The sequence below is a fragment of the Copidosoma floridanum genome, unplaced genomic scaffold (genome assembly GCF_036245765.1).
Source record: "Copidosoma floridanum isolate Cflo_tuat_1 unplaced genomic scaffold, Cflo_Japanese_pri ptg000020l, whole genome shotgun sequence".
NCBI classification, from domain to species: Eukaryota; Metazoa; Arthropoda; class Insecta; order Hymenoptera; family Encyrtidae; genus Copidosoma; species Copidosoma floridanum.
In genome coordinates, this window is record NW_028321897.1 from 6,316,986 (window position 1) to 6,334,538 (window position 17,553).

Sequence of the window (17,553 nt, forward strand, 5' to 3'; positions counted from 1 at the left end):
TTATTATTATTTTTTTTTAAATTTATTTACATTGACAACGTGATGAAATTTAAAACCATAACGTAGAATTTCCTTGAAAGGAAAACTATACTTTTGTAGTTGATACAAATCTTTGAAATTCTGTAGCATTTGTAACACGATCGATTGATGCTATAAAGTCAATAACTGCGTAAGTGTTCTTTGTCTTGGAAATAAAAATACCCATTTATGTTTTCTGAATGGCATATGAATTTCACAAAATCCTCAAGTAATCTTTATCATCTCAATCAAATATCATTACTCGGTAAAAAAAAAAGTTTTGAGCCGACTTTGCGAACGAATCTATGTATATAATTTTAAAACGAGTCCAGGTTAGCACACGATATATATGTGTCCTTGACTTCGATTATATTAAATTCTGATCGGGATAAGGATAGCTTCGCTGAAAACGCATGTTCGATTGTATAAGTAAATCAATGTGGGTAACTGAAACTGGAAGATTACCCAACTTATTTCGTTGTTGTTTACTACTATAAAATCGAACACACGCCCTGTCAATTAAGTAGGAGTTACTAATGTACGACTTTACAAAAAATTAAAAAAATTTCATTTCAATACAGCTTAAAAATTATTGAATAAGTACTATACGAAAATTTAATGAACTCCAGTTATTACAAATTAAACACAACATTTCGAACTGTGGCGTGACACTTTTAAAATTGTAAATAAGTAGCTTCAGCTTTTTCTCGTATCGTTATCTTACCAAGTTTGGAGTTGTATACAGATGTCCTAGATAGTATTACTCGATAGTAAAGTGACTTATGTACTGCTTGAGCTCCAGTATTAAAAAATATTTCATAACGTTTTTCTGATGTTAGTAATAAAATTAATTATTTTTTAATGAAAACGTGGTATATATGCAAGCCAAAAAGTTTCAAAAACTATGTGTTTGGCTCTACGATCCCCGAAAAAAATTTGTCCAAGGAGATGTACGTCGCTAAGTACAGTGAGGAAAATGCTTCTTTTTTGCTGACTGTTCTTACCGCCCTCGAAATTTTGCACGTTAAACACTTAGCGAAGAAATGCGACGGAAGATGCATTTGTATGTTTGCTTACAAAATTTTCACTGTTGCTTTCAGGAAAAGCATTGCAATAAGTCTAACTTTCACAAAAAAATTTTTCTTTACTTTTATGTGTTTCGTTCAATTTGTTTCTCTGCCAATTTGAAAGAAACTCTTGAATGAGAACAAATAATATAACACACGTATGTGGTTACTTGTGATTATTGACAAGAATTTATTAGAAAAATTGGGCAAAGAAATTTTTCAGCAGTTTTAACAGATATATTAAAGTATACCTCTATCTTAAAAGATATGAGAAATGAAACAGTGACGAATTTCATTTCATGCAAATGCATTTATTGAAAATGATTTAATTAATTACGTAAAATGATTGGAACAGATGCTAACAAAAATATGTGTCTGTATTATCAATGTTTGGACACCCGAAAAATAATTTGATTTAAAAAAAAAACAAACAAAAAAAACTAGTATGGTAAGTACATTAACCTTGATGTTACACAAGTATATGACATAATAACATTAAAATCTCGTCGGATGGATATTACTGTACTAGAGTGTTTTCGAAATAGGCTTAAGATAAGTATGAATTACCAATTTAGGGAATCCCATATTCTGTGAGTCAGAATTAAAACATGTAGCAAAGTATGTTTTTCTTGCTGTGCAGTACCAAAACTGAAAATTGCTAAGTAATGCTTTATTTATTTTATGCGTAAACATCAATATTTTTATCAACGCATGAATATTAGTTATCGAATACTACTTGTTTTTTCTAACGATTTTATTCAAAAATTAATTCGCATTCCGTTGAAGGTTGTTAAATATTTTAATTTAATTGTAACTTAGCTATTGTTCGACAAAAATCTAAAATGGTTGTGTCTATCTGTTTGTATTTTAATTAAAAATTGATTTTATCTTTAATTAAATAAAATAATTTTTATACACGAAAGTCAAATTAAAAATCAATTAACTAGCAATACGTTAAAAATTGTAATTGGGAAATTAAATAATTTGTAACTTTACAGTGATGATTACTGATTTGTTGATTAGACAAATTTTTAATGGGATGATAAGCGTTTGCACTAATTAATTTTGTGATAAATCACCTGAAGCAGAAAAATTTCAAAAATAATCTAAGGAATCGTTTTTACTATAAATAGAACAAAATATAAATTTTATATTTTGCTTTTCAATGCACCTTGTTACAATAACTATACTATTAGTAAAACGATATAAATTTTTTCTCGACAGTATCACGAGTTTCATGAAATGTGATGAAAGGATTTTATATTGATTTATTTCAATTATTATCTTGAAAGGAGGAAACATTTTTGAATGAAGCTTTTTATTATTTATGTGATTGTCTCAAGCCTGAGACCACTTGGTTATGATTCAAATGACATTCACTGGTGGTAAAAATAATAAACAATTTGTAAATCATTTCTACCATAATTCTCTGATTTCCAAAAATATAATTAAAATTATAATTCTATTTTTGGTTCAGACAAAAAGTAAAATATAAAATATGTATGACGGTGATAGCGCTGTAACGTGTAGGTCAAGTATACATTTAAGTGCACAGTATTTTTTCAGTAAAATAAAAATAGACGTACCATACGAAGCGAGAAAAATTTAATGATCAAACAGCCGATACCGTTGGCTAATTAAAAATCTACTTATCGAAATATGTATTGTTTAAAAATATTCTTAATAAATTCGCGAAGAGCAAATGATTTGTCTAGCACTTGTAAATGATACGGTTTATTTGTTTTGTGGTGTATGTAAACATTCGCTTTTAAGTTGTTATTATAGATAAATCTTCGTGAGTAGGATCACATTCGTGACTTTGATTTGTTTATGTTTAACTGCCCTCGTTTACTTTCTTGTGTCAACATCGACGGACAGGGTCGTGCGGTTTTTTATCTCTCGTGTTTGGAAATCATTAGAGTCGGGGCTCCATTGTCATCTTGACGCTTTTAATGCCAAAAATGAGTAGAAATTCGACAAAACATTGTTCAACAGCATTTAACATTTTAGGACGTGATGCAAATTAATTGATTTAGAAACATTTTTCATTCGGTGCATTTTTGTCTTCGGTGACGTTTCAACGATTCGAAAAATTCAAATTGTTTAAAAAAAAAAGGTTGTTCTACACGAGTCGAAGTTATCAGTTGACACATGTATACCACACCAATGAAAATTCCTGGAAAAATACCAAGGTACGCCGTGTTTGAACGATAAAAGTATCGTGTTGTTTTTTTTTTTTTTTAATAATAACAATGTCATCAATTTACTATTACGGGAAAGTCATGAAGGTTTCGAGGTTCAAGTTTTCCGTCACGCGTGACGGTGGACAAAAAAAACCAGCTAATAAATAAATCAAGCTCCCGATCGTTATTTCGCAGCTCACGGCGTTCGGTAGCGCATGTCGCGAGTAAAAAAACCCGAGCTTACGTATATTTCGAATGGAGAGAGAAAAAAAAAAAAGAAAATAGGGTGTACGCATTCAATAAAATAGCCTATGTATTAACGACCTTGAGGAGGAAAAGGAGCAAAAAGGAGGATGTGAAGGAGATGGTGCGAGTGAAAAGGAGAGAACGCGTTCGCGAGAGGAGAACTATATAGGGGGTATATATATACACAACGAGCGAGAATGAGCCAAGAGCCCAAAGTGAGAGAAAGCGACGAACTCCGAGAGAAAGAGAGAGAGAGCCGAGAAAGGACTTCAGCGCAGAAGCAGAGAGAGAGAGAGAGAGAGAGAAGCTCGGCTTGGAATTTGTTGTACAACCGCATCATCAGGCTGCAGAGAGAAGCCCAAATACTTGGCGACGACAACGACGTCGACGAGGTGGTGCGGAAACGGTGACCGACTCGCTATACGCGCACAATATACATATAGCTATAATACACGTGTGCTATCGGGCCCTGCACCACCGCGAGTGTGTATACCAATTATACATGTACATCAACCACCGCTGCTTTACCTTTTACCACCGAGTTTTATAAACGTGCACCTGCGCTCGTCGTATTATACTTATACATTGTTGTTAATACCGTCGCGCTCTCTAGAACCACTGGCATTACGCTCGTCCTTTAGGCATTCAAGACTGCTATAACAATAAGTTAAACGTATACAAGTACTGTTTGTGTCAAAATTTTGTTTGTATATGTTTCGTTGCGGAGAAGCAAGTTGGATGGGAAAAAAGGGCGGTTGAGGGCCATATAAGGGTTGGGCTGGACTTGTAAGCTGGGCATTCTTACATGGTATTATATATAGCTCTCGTGTATATACACACAGGGGCTGAATGTAGCACGCGAGAGCGGCTCCTTCTCCTCCTCCTCTTCTCTGACACAACAACAACAACGACGAAACAGTGGAAGTAACAATAACAACAACGAAACGATCGACCAGAGGAAGAAAAGTTAAAACAAAAGGGAGAGAGGATATAAGTACTACATCGAGACAATTGCAGGTCGAGTGTGATCCTATATATACTCGTGTGTATGTACTTGGAGAGGTGAACCATTTTTTTTTTCTCGGCGTGTAATACATGGTTGGCGAGGTGGTGTCTAAAAAGGAGGTGGTGCGTGGTGCGATAATTGATTCGTCGAGTGCGCGTTCACCATCGGAGAGAGCTGCAGCCGGAGAGAGTATTGAGGGTGTATATACATATATATAGATTTTTTTTTTTTTTTTTTATTGTATTCACCTCTCGTGAGAGTCGTGAGGTAAACATACATATATATAGATAGTGAATACACACGTTGAAGTAAATAAAAGAGAGAGAGAGAGAGAAACGTCACGCGTGCGATAGCCCTGCACAGCGTCTGCTCTTCATCATGGCGAATCAAGACAGCGAGCCAATGACTCCATTACTCAAGCTCGCCCGTAAATTCAACTGTTTTTACCTATCAGGTAAGCGAATTGTTGCATCTCGCGCGTACCTTCACGTAGATCCGATTGCGCTGCGTTGCGTGTTCAGGTCTGCGAGCTCGTTAACCATGGGTTTCACGAGGTTTTTCGGTGTTGAGTTTGTCGTGGATCGATACCAGTGCGTTTGCTCCATGCACAGCTGTGGTTTGTTATTGTTTTTGCTTCGGCGGAGCTCGGCCCGGTGGGTGAGTGGTAGTGGATTTTTTTTTTTTACTTTTCGTCGTTGCTTTTGTGTTGACGGGATATTTTTAAGTATACACCATAAGTGGCATGGACGCGTATACATAGGGCTGATGTGTTCTTATTGATTATTATGTGAATTGTGGGGACACAGAAATTAAATTTTATTTTTATCCACCGCTTACTTGCTTATCTATAACACACGGGTTCCTGTTACAAGTGGACAGTGGTATATAGTGTCGCGTTGTTTTGTGAGATATTTTATCGTGGGTTCAATTATTCTTGATTTACCATTGTTTAGACGATTTATTTCATCTGCGGGTACAGTCATTTCAAAACAATCGCATTCATTTACCAAAACACTTACACATCAATTTGGCTCGTATTTTGAAGAATAGTTTGAAATTTTAGTGACGCTCGATGCTTTTAATGATTTATTTCAGAGTTTTCTCACAATCAAGAAACACCTATCACCGACAGTAAATGATAGCGCTCATAAATTTTACTTTTGTGTTACTCTATTGTAAATTATGATAGTTTTATTATCTTGGTAATAAGTCTCGCCGCAGTCGACGAATGCTCGGAGATAAGAGAAAATATCCAGTAGAATGCAATAACAGACTGTTAGATAAAATTTTTATCGACTAAAAGTTAATGTGGTGGTTTTTTAATTGTAATACAATTGTGTGACAGCACGGCAATACCGGCAAGCATTATAATGCAAAAAAAATGCTTTACGAAATCGTCGAATTCGCCAAAAATTATTTGGATTTGATCAAGGTTGAGCCTAGCAAGTAAAAATAGTTATCCAAGGCAGACTTGGGTATTTGGCATGAAACCAAAAGCACATTTACGTGTCATTTATTTTCCTAGTACTTTTTTATCATGTCGAATCTAGATAAATCAAAAATTATGGAGGTTTTATTTATTAAAATCGATGTTTCGATGTTTAGGATTCCGCACAGGAGATTGCAGAGCATTTGTAGTAGATGGACAACAAATTGGGTTGGTTCGTCCTGATGTTATGAAAGAACTCTTAAATTACCCACAGGTAAAGCTTAACCTTCTAAAATTAATATAAAACACAAAATCGTTATAAATGGCTGACTTAACTATTTAGTAAATTATTTAAAACGGTTTTAAAATTGGTAATTACGTAGATTAAGGTACACCTTTCCAATTGCCTAATGAAGTTTTAATAACTTATAGAGAAAATTATTCTAATTAGTTGGAAAATGTGTTAATGGTACCTTAATGTAACTAATTACTTACATACTTTATAAAAGGTACGTGCAGGTATTGATGTTCCATTTCATTAAATTTTTTAGGTATTTCAAGTATATCCAGAGTATGTACAGCTTAATCCAGCTTTCAGAGATTATGCTGAAAGAAGCGCTAAAGTTGGAGAAGTTCTCAAAGAGTGGCGAGGTGGAGGAAAGTTTGTGGCTTTACATGGCTGGAGGGAAGAGTACTATGATGTCAGAGCACAGTTCAATACTCCTCCACTTTTCAAAATGGATAGATCTGCCACATGTAAGTTTTATGATTTTTTTAACTAACAGCAACTCATGAAAATATGAATATTCATTTTAATTTCATTTCAGCGCTGTTCGGTATAAGAAAATACGGAGTAGATATAAACGGATATGTTATGGATCCAGAGAAGGGTCTTTCCATATGGCTTCAAAAACGAAGTGTCAACAAGCAAACGTGGCCAGGTTACTGGGACAATTGTGTTAGTGGTGGGTTAAGTGTAGGCCACGGTATCAATCAGACAGCGAATAAAGAAGCTGGCGAAGAGGCCGGCATTCCCGATCACTTGCTGAAGCAGTTGAAGAGCGTTGGTTGTGTTTCGCTATTTTTCGAAAGTGAGAGAGGACTATTTCCCAATACCGAATTTGTGTTCGATTTAGAACTACCAATAGATTTTGTACCCACCAATTGCGATGGTGAAGTTGAAACTTTTGAGTTACTGCCCGTTAAACAGTGCCTCGAAAGGGTTCTCTCGCCATACTTTAAGACAACGTCAGTTCCAGTATCGCTAGATTTTTTCATTAGACATGGTTTCATAACTCCAGAGACTGGTAATTGTCATACCTTAATTTAAAAAATTAACTTTTCCAGTTTATCGTGAAATTGACTAATATTGTCGTTAATGTCTTTCAGAGCCGCATTTTACACAAATAATGGAATTGCTGCATGTGCCGCTGCAAACGATGTACAATCAGCCGCACAAAAAGCACAAAATTGCAGCCAATGGTGAAACAAACGAAATCCTAGATGGAATTCAGCCGTGTAAAAATTAGGCTTTTATAGCAATAATCATAAGATACATTTTTTACAAAAAAATGAAAAGCATTGTTATTTTTATAGCAAGAAACTTCATTATTTTTTATTTTTTGTTTCATGTTGTGCCTAGTAATTTCATATTTCTGTTATTTATTGAATGTTCGTCAAGTTTCCATGTAGTTAATTGTAAATTTGCAGATTAACTTTATAACAACTCGAAATTCATGACTGTTATGTTATATTTCAAAGTTTTAAAGGTATACATACTTAAAAGAAAAAAAAACATTATTTTCACTCATGCGATTTTTGTTTTCCAGCGTTTTTTACAACTGCAGAAAAGAATAAACTTTTGTGATACTGATAAAATAAAAGAGAAGTTATGCATGAAAATGTTTTTGATATTTGAAAATTATTTTTCAAAAACTTATTTTACAAATTAAGTTTAAATAAATAGAAGCTAGCTATTTATAGTATTTTTAATGAATAAGGTTTTTTATAAGAAAAAAAGATAAGTTGAATTTAATAGAATACTTCTTTAGCTAGAATTGTTTTAGGTACACTAGAAGTTCGAAAAGCATACCAGTTTACTGAGATAAAATTGTTTTGTATATTATGATTTATATATTAGCAGGTATTTCAAAAGTTTTGAAAATTCGCTCTCATATATTTTTACTGTAAGTCATTTGAAGTTATATATTTGACACACTTTTCAATAATGTTGCAAGTTATTGAATCAAAATATAATAAGTATGTCAAAATTACAAACGTAAAAGTAATGCTACTTTTTTGCGTATCGTTTAAAATATGTTTATAAATAGATTTTAATTCGTTTAAAGTTGATTATTTAATGAAAATTCAAGCTTTTGGCATGCCATTTTGATAAAAAATTTAAATATAAATAGAACTTTAATTGAACCTTAAAAAGCACTAAATAATTTTAAATAAAAGTTTGAAGTTTTTGTTTATGTAATAAAACATTTTTTGTGGTAATTAAAAACGTACACTTTTTATACAAAAGTAGAAAAAAAACAAAAAAAAAAAAGAAAGAAATTTTATGACGAATTTATGTGGCTTAATTCGTAAAACTTTTTGAAACTAATTCACGAATATTGCAATAAATATCATTAACATCAGTTTTTAAATTAAGAATTCCAAACGAGGCTACTGACAAGAACGTTAATCAAATTTTTCACATACTTATTACTGTACTTATTAAACAAATAAAAGCTAGCTCATGACTATAACCAATATAAAAAAAATGTGATATAAAATAGTGTATACTTGAAACGAAGCTTGTATGTGTAATGACTTATTTTGCTCTACAGTTAAAATTCCATCAAAAGAGCTTCCATATGATTATTGAAGGCTTTTTTGAAGAAACTTTTTAAAGTAAGAATCGACTCATTCCTGCAATGTATTTCCACTCAACACGCATAGTGTAAAAAATTTGATGAAGTATTTTTTATTAATTTAGTGTTATTCATTTATACAAAATCCCTCTTTGATCTTCAACAATATTTTGTGGAGAGTGTTTTTAAAGCGTGTAATGCTCAATTAGACCCTTGTGTTCAATTCACGGGCTAAGTGTTGATTTTTGCAATTCATGGAGACAATGTTAATGTAATTTTTACACTAAAAAAAATAAATAAGCGATTGGTGGCTTTTGATTCCCTAAGTTGAAATTTCTTGACCAAAAGCACCAGAGTTTTATTGCTGTAAAATTAGCCTCATGATAAAAAATCCACACTCCAAAATATAAAATTCTTTATATAGAGAACATGTATTTTTATTTAACATCCAACTAAAATATGTTTTTTCCTGAAATTAATTTTTATTACAATGTATAGTGAAAAAAAAAAAAACTCCTCGAAAATATCCCTTTACCCTCAGTAGGACCTCATGCAATCAAGAATATTAAGATATAATTCTGTTTTCCTAGCTAGAAATAATGCGCAAATCCACGCCGATAATTTTGTTTTGAGATTCTGAAAGCTCAAATCCGTTCGATTATTTAAAATTAGCCGCGCGAGATGGCGCTAGTGTGAAAAATATATATATGCCTAGTTAACATATTTTCACAAGATTTTTTGTAGATGTCTTATAAGCATCTAATGCCCATCTAAAAGACATCTTTGGGGGTTTTGGGTATAAAATTCCTTGCGTTGCAACGCCAAACGCGTGGACGTCTCGTGAAAATGCACCATAAGGTATACCGCTTTTTGTTTACATTCGCCGAGAGAGCCGGCCTCTCGAGTTACACCGTAAGTTAAAATATTAACGAGTGCGTGTGTAACGTCTTTCGTTGTAAAATGTAATCCGACACTTGTACAACCTTTTGATAGCATTTTTTCTCTGTTCTCCTTGTATTAACCCGAGATAGTATCATAACGTTCCTGTTTATCCGCAACTGTCGTCGTTTTTCGAATTTTTCCCCGCCGGAACGTGTCGACGCGCATGGTTTTGTTTTTCCTTGTTGATTCTTGTTTGTTAAACAATGTCTGTCGAACTATAGCCCTTCGAGCGCAACGTAACATTGTAAAACCAAAAAAGTACACAAGTAAGGATGGCCGAGGCGGTGCCGATGACGACCTTCTCGTTTCGCATGTTTGACATGTACCGGCGCTTCGTCGAGCTCCTTCAGCTGAACCCGATGTTCCTGGGGGAGTTCAAAACCGGCAACCCGCACACCGACACCTGCAAGCAGCTCATCAGGCGAACCTTCCTACAGAGACAGTCCGAGGAGCGGACGAGCAGTCTAGTCAAGTACTTGAAAGAAAATGCGATTGTCATTGCTCAGCACGCCGAGCAAGTACCCGACAATTGGAAGGATGCCATCAAGTACACGAACGACTGTATCAGGAATGTGAAAAAGGTACTGCAGGACAAGGGTATCACGATCAAGACCTTTTGGCCTGATCAGAGAAGCGTTGATAGTCTCAGTGGTGAGATCGCTGCTGTTTTGCATGGTGAGCGGTTTACGGATTTACAGTTGCAAGCTATCAAGGATTACTTGATGTTCGACCTCAAGAATCCCAAGAAGATCATCGTAAGGATACTTTTTTATTTGTACTACTTTTTTGTGATTATTATTTTTTTTTTTTTCTTTAACTATTTGGAATTTTTGTTTCAGTTGTCAAGCACACCCACGACTTCCAAGTTTAGGAAGAAAAATGCAGCAAAAGCTGTCAAGGTTGAGAGCCCTCGGTTGGGCCAAGACAAAACTCCCAAGCTAAAAATGATGATAAGGAGAGTGTCTAATCAAAATTCGCCTTTGGAAGGCTATGTCACGTGTAGCGGTGGATCTGCAAAAGTTCACAATCAACAGGTGGTTAGGCCAAAGAGGCTGGAAAATAAACAAGTGGAATATTCAATGATGAGTTGTGATTCGGTGTCTATGAAACTGTCGCAGTTTAGTGGTGTAAACTCTGATGATGAGCCCATGTACGATACTGCTAATGGGTCTTCAGAAAATTGGATGACCAGCTTATACAAAACTCCAAAAAACGTATCCAACATACCTGACAAATGTATTAAGCAAATATCGCAGAATTCATATTACGATGATTCAATGGGTAACATACATTTGATTACTTTTCTCAGGGTTTTTAAAACATTTTTATCCGATTTCAATATGCTATTTTATTGAAATTTTTCCTTTTTGAGGATGTTAAAAGTATTGAAATTAAATATTTTACAATTTTATAGTGGCAGATCTAAATGAAAGCTCGATAAAAGTTGAAAAAGATGAAGATTGTTTTACAAATACACCCGTTGATTATACGCGAAGTTCAAAAAGAAAAAATCCATTCAATGAACATCATGCTTTTGCTGAGAGCAGAGCTACAAAATTTATTTCCATCGACTCTCTACCTACACAAAATGTAACTATGCCTGTTATTGATTGATAATTAAAATATTTTTCATTCTTGTGATCGAATTTATTCACGTTACAGAATAATTGCGTAACTACGAGCGAAAATCATGATAATGATACTTCTCAGCAATTGCAAGCGGTATGTTTGATTAATATTATGATTTAAAATTACTTTAGATATTTGCATACAAATACGTTTTCGATTTTAGGTAATAGAACCCATCGTTGAAATAACAGAAAAAAGTGAAACGATTAATGTTGGAAGTATCAGTCCTGTTATCAATATCAATGATGTATCTTATGAAGAAATGGTGCCTTTCAAAAGAATACAAGCTGACGCTTCATTGGAAGGTACTGAACCCTTCAAAAACGTCGAAGTAAAGCTGGAGTCAGACATCCAAAATACATGCACGAAATGCAAGACTAGACTACATGAAACGGCAGAAAGTATTTTCAAATTAGATAGAAATGAAAAGTATACCTCAGTTGAAAATATGAGGTATTCCGAAGTTCAGAAACTAGTTGAAACTGCAATTGATTTCTGCATAGTTAAAAACGAAGCAAGTCTGGATGAGTTCTTGGTGCTCCGTCGATTTCGTGATAGATTAAGATTGAAAAGCTTGCAAGAGAATGTATAACTATCACGATTAAAACTTAGCATGCGGTTTTTCTGTATTTTTTAGGATATAGTTTTTTATATTTATATTTTTGTACTCAGAAAAAAAATAAGAATGTTATTAAGATGTTCCTGGTCTACGAATAATCTTTTCAAGTTATTCAAGATAACTTTCAAAATAAACGAGATTTACTTTAAAAACTCGATTTATTAATTAAATTATGATAGAACCCTTTGAGTTTTTTAAACTACTTTTACAATTTCACCAACAATAATTAGCAACCTCAAACATAGACTGATTTTGAATAGGCCCTCGTGTTTGAGACTTAGTAGGATTTGATGATTAATCGATTAAGGGTTGACTGTACCATGATTTTTTTTTTTATAAGTAGTAATCAGGGTTATTGTATACAAAAAAAATCAGGTGAACTATATTTTACAGAACTACTTGAATTACACTAGGTGCAAAAAAGTATTTAATTTAATTTAATTTTTTCTTTTTTTTTTAAGAAATTAAAAAAAATAACTCGATGAATATACTTTTTTACACTAAAAATACTCTTTATAATCTAATTCTTATTTGATTGACCAAACAAAACTAATATTAATAAAATAAATTTGACGTATCTATAAAAATATATAATTTTTAACAAGCATTTCATCCGCTGCACATCATGCACGCATCAGGGTTTTCACGGGAGCAAACGAGTCTGGCATCTTCTTCGTCTTCATTTTCATCTTTTGTGGTACTATTATTTAAGAGGCTGCCGTTTTTTATAGGCGTTCCATTTGGAAGTTTCGACTTATCTATTGTGAACTGTATGGCATTGGCAGCTGGCTTTGTTCTAAGATAATAGATACCCGTTTTTAATCCCTGGAAAAAAGTGACGAAAAATTAGCCTTTTTATTTAAACACCAAAGATTGGTTAAAAACGAGTGATTATAATATGTTTTACCGCTTGCCAGCCATAGAAGTGCATTGAAGTTAGTTTTTCTGGTGTTGGCTGAGCCATGTGTATGTTGAGAGATTGAGACTGATCAATAAAAGCTCCTCTGTCCGCAGCCATTTTTAAAATTGTCTTTTGAGAAATTTCCCAAACAGTTTTGTACAGCTCTTTTAAGTCATCGGGTATGCAATCAATGTTCTGAAAGCAAGTTACGATAAGTATTTGCTAGTTGTTTGTTTAGTTTTTTTTTAACTTACTTGAATGGACCCATTGTTAGCTATGATATTGGCCTTCATATCTTCATCCCAAAGACCTAGCTCAGTTAGATCTTTCAAGAGATGAGGATTAACAATCTGGAATTCCCCGGAAAGTACGCGTCTTTGGTAGATATTACTCGTATATGGTTCAACTGACTCATTATTGCCAAGAATTTGGGCCGTCGATGCTGTTGGCATCGGAGCAAGAAGCAGCGAGTTGCGGACCCCGTGTTGGGCTATTTTGGCTTTCAAGGATGACCAGTTCCAAAGATCAGTTGGAGTAACATTCCACATATCATACTGTAAGATCTGCAAGAAGATATCTACAGTAGCCACCCAGTATTTAGAGTATTGTAATTGGCAGTAAAAAATTAATTGTGCTACTTACGCCTTTGCTGACTGGAGAACCTTCATAAGTGGAGTATGGCCCATTTAATTGAGCCAACTCACAGCTGGCCTCCAGAGCGCCGTAGTACAAGGTTTCGAAAATCTGAATGTTGAGCTTTTGAGCTTTTTCACTTTCAAATGGAAAACGCATCAGTAAGAATGCATCTGCCAATCCTTGAATGCCAATACCTGGGGAGAAAAACCTATACTTATAATATTTGAAATGATTTAGTTTAACCAACGAATTATGGTGACCAAACTTTTTTAATTACCGATTGGCCTGTGCTTGAAATTTGAGTTTCTTGCCTCTTCGACGGGATAGTAATTGAGATCAATGATTCTGTCGAGATTTTTGGTGACGACTTTGGTAACTTCTTTTAATTTACCAAAATCGTAAGACTTTTTATCGGCATTGATGAACATGTTGACGGCAATGGATGCTAAATTGCAAACTGCTACTTCATCCGGTGAGGAGTACTGCACTATCTCGGTACACAAGTTGCTGCTTCTGATGGTGCCCAGATTTTGCTGATTCGACTTGCGGTTGCAGTGGTCTTTGTAAAGCATGTAAGGCGTTCCAGTTTCAACTTGAGACTTCAGAATAGCCGTCCACAGCGTTCTGGCATCGACTTGCTTCTTGTATTTTTGCCCCTCTTCATATGTGGTGTACAATTTTTCAAACTCAGCGCCCCAAACGTCGGGCAATCCAGGACACTCTTTGGGACACATGAGACTCCACTTTTCATTATTTAAAACTCTTTGCATGAACAAGTCTGGGATCCACAGAGCGTAAAATAGATCCCTTGCTCTACGCTCTTCTTTACCTGTTAAGAAAAAAAATTGACTCTGGAAATCAATCACATAGTTCAAAATCTTTGAATAAACGTACCAGTATTTTTTTTTAGATCAAGGAATTCAAATACATCGGCATGCCATGGCTCCAAGTAAATGGCAAATGCCCCTGGTCTCTTGTTACCTCCCTGATCAACATAGCAGGCTGTATTGTTGAAAACTCTCAGCATTGGAACTAACCCATTTGAAATACCATTGGTACCAGCAATTTTGGTGCCAGTCGCACGAATGTTGTGTACACTGAGACCAATGCCTCCTGCTGATTTACTAATTACAGCACATCTTTTCAAAGTATCAAAAATTCCTTCGATACTGTCGTCTGTCATTGTTAGCAAAAAACAACTGAAAGACCAATGTTTAAAATTATTGTATACAGTAGCTGCAGAAAATTATAGAGTATGTTCAAATTGTACCTGGACATCTGTTGGCGTTGAGTACAGGCAGAAAAAAGCGTTGGAGACGCATGTGTAAAGTAACGCTCAGACATGAAGTTGTAAGTTTCTATAACTTTGTCAAGATCTTCCTTGTGGATGGCAACAGCAACTCGCATTATCATATGCTGAGGACGTTCAACTACTTTATCATTGATTTTTAAAAGATAGCTTCTCTCTAAAGTTTTAAATCCAAAATAATTGTAACCAAAGTCTCTATCATAAATGATGGCAGAATTCAGTCTATCCTTGTGTTTTTGGATGATTTCGTTATACTCTTTACTGATCATTGGGGTACGTTCTTTGGTAACAGGATTAATCATGTCATGTAAATCTGACATTACATCTGAAACATAACAGAACATTACATGTGAAGCAAAATCAACATAAATTTTATTTCTTAAACAGACTCAATGATTGATTTTTACCACTGAATACTTTCTTGGTTTCTTTGTGTAAATTTGATACTGCTATTCTGGCGGCCAATATAGCATAATCTGCGTGTTTGGTTGTCATCGTAGCAGCAGTCTCTGCTGCCAGGTTATCAAGTTCCACTGTTGTGACTCCAGAATAAAGCCCATTGATAACGCGAAATGTGATCGCCGTCTACAGAAAACGGTATAATGTAAGTAAAACTGGTAATTTTTTTTTTACTTGCAAACAAAATAATTTGATTTTCAAAAATACTCCATTTTTTATGAAGTTAAAAAAATGATGGTGTCTTGGTTGAAAAGATATTATTTTTAAATGTCACATTTTGTTTGTCTTACTGGATCAATGAAATCCATATCCAAGCGATAGCACAGTTTCTGGATTCTTGAAGTGATTTTGTCGAAATGAACTTCCTCGGTATGCCCATCTAAAACAAAAAAAAAAGGTGTATCAAAAAATCGAATCAATCCAATAAGATTTGATGGATCCTAGAAACAAAACATGCAATTAAATGAAAAATATCATTTGGAGAAGTACCGTGCTATTGCACGTGACTGAATTTTAGAAAGATTTATATACCAATAAAGAGAGAAGATAAAGGAAAAAACGAAGGTAAATACGTAGGAATTATTAAAAGCTACGTTAAAGAGAATAAGTAAAACGATAGTAGCAGCAAAAACCTTCATCACCGAAAACGATTAGCTCCGATTTAAAAATTTTAAAACAAAGGAAATCTAACCTGTAGAATATGCATGCTCTAAAATAGATAAGATCACCGAAAACGATTAGCTCCGATTTAAAAATTTTAAAACAAAGGAAATCTAACCTGTAGAATATGCATGCTCTAAAATAGATAAGATCCCAGTACTTACTTCGCTTAACGACGAACATCTTTCCCTTGGCTACCATTTTTTCAAAGATCCAGATTCGATCGCCAGAAAGAGATCGGAAGAAGTACTTGAAAAATTACAACTTTAATTTAAGCAAAGTCTACTAAGAACTGCCTCACATACATCAGTACGTTAACTGGTTAAGTGGTTAGTTGGCTTTTCGCGGGAAAGACAGCGGTGTTCACTGTGTTCACATGGTGTTCGCGCCTTTTGACAGACCAACTTCCCTTCGATTGGTTGTTGAAAGTTGAAAGCCGTGACAGTCCCTGACCTGACCTCTCCGCCGTGTCGTGTGCAAGAAGTTTATATATAGGTAATACTTCAAATTTACTTCTCTGTAATAAATGTATGTATTTTTTATTTAGTGAGATCCAATGCTCCATTTTTAGGAGACTCTTCCTGTGTGACTGAACTTCTTTTTTGAGCCTTTTTTCTTCAGTTGTCTCTTTTCGACAAATCTTGGTATGTACGTATTATATAAATTAATTGTTTATGTAAACTATAAAGTTAAAGGGCTGTGCTTCCGTGAGTTAATGGTAAAAGGTCTAACGTATTGTAATTTTGTAAATATGGTAGATTTTATAAGCCGCATAAGATAAGTGGAATATTTATACTTTTTAAGGTCGATTTACAGGTAAAAGATAAATTGGAAACTTGCCGCAAGTAGCATGAAAAATGTCAACTAATTATCGTCTGTTTATTAAATTATTTGCGGCTGGTTTATAATTAATAAAGTGACTTTACTGCAAATAGCAACAATTATTTGGATAGCGCCATCTAGCGGTCTTAATTTTTTTGCCATAAGTGGCTCCTAAAATTCTCAATCAGAGCATTCAGGATTAGAGCCATTTAGTCAGTTATAAACCAGCCGCAACTCGTGATGAAGCTATAAAACAAAAAAATAACGATACGTGAGTTTTTGGCGGCAAGTTAACAATCTATTTTTTACCAAAAAATCGACCTCCTATGTGTTTGTACTTTTGAAGATAAATTTTCAAGCATAAGATAGATTGTTAACTTGCCGCCAAAAACACACGTATCGTTATTTTTTTATTTTATAGCTTCATCACGAGTTGCGGCTGGTTTATAATTGACTAAATGGCTCTAATCCTGAATGCTCTGGTTGAGAATTTTAGGAGCCACTTTTGGCCAAAAAATAAAGACCGCTAGATGGCGCTGATCCAAAATAATTATTGCTACTTACAGTAAAGTCACTTTATTAGTTATAAACCAGCCGCAAATAATTTAATAAACAGACGATAAATAGTTGACATTTTTTATGCTACTTGCGGCAAGTTTACAACATGTCTTTTACCTGTAAATGGACCCTAAAAAGTATAAATATTCCACTTATGTTATACGGCTCATAAAATCTACCATATTTACAGAATTAAAATACTTTAGAC

At 34.2% G+C, this 17,553-nt stretch overlaps 3 protein-coding genes across 3 annotated transcripts; 2 read left to right on the forward strand and 1 right to left on the reverse strand.

The window, feature by feature from the left end:
- Positions 1-3,870: 3,870 nt before the first annotated feature.
- LOC106641387 (uncharacterized) lies at positions 3,871-7,851 on the forward strand. The gene is made up of 5 exons (XM_014355795.2): positions 3,871-4,974; positions 6,126-6,223; positions 6,501-6,705; positions 6,777-7,256; positions 7,339-7,851. The coding sequence occupies exons 1-5, from the start codon at positions 4,899-4,901 to the stop codon at positions 7,476-7,478; spliced, it is 999 nt and encodes a 332-aa protein (XP_014211281.2). The 5' UTR covers positions 3,871-4,898; the 3' UTR covers positions 7,479-7,851.
- A 1,856-nt stretch (positions 7,852-9,707) lies between these two features.
- LOC106641397 (uncharacterized) lies at positions 9,708-12,085 on the forward strand. The gene is made up of 5 exons (XM_014355805.2): positions 9,708-10,507; positions 10,592-11,033; positions 11,167-11,342; positions 11,415-11,474; positions 11,545-12,085. The coding sequence occupies exons 1-5, from the start codon at positions 10,025-10,027 to the stop codon at positions 11,971-11,973; spliced, it is 1,590 nt and encodes a 529-aa protein (XP_014211291.2). The 5' UTR covers positions 9,708-10,024; the 3' UTR covers positions 11,974-12,085.
- Positions 12,086-12,158: 73 nt separating this feature from the next.
- LOC106641368 (Ribonucleoside diphosphate reductase large subunit) lies at positions 12,159-16,500 on the reverse strand. Its single transcript, XM_014355776.3, has 10 exons — positions 16,130-16,500; positions 15,596-15,684; positions 15,254-15,431; positions 14,808-15,171; positions 14,432-14,736; positions 13,815-14,366; positions 13,544-13,731; positions 13,156-13,464; positions 12,908-13,096; positions 12,159-12,825 (listed from the first exon to the last, which is right to left on the reverse strand). Exons 1-10 carry the CDS (start codon positions 16,164-16,166, stop codon positions 12,610-12,612), a joined length of 2,427 nt encoding a protein of 808 aa, XP_014211262.3. The 5' UTR covers positions 16,167-16,500; the 3' UTR covers positions 12,159-12,609.
- Between the last annotated feature and the right edge of the window lie 1,053 nt (positions 16,501-17,553).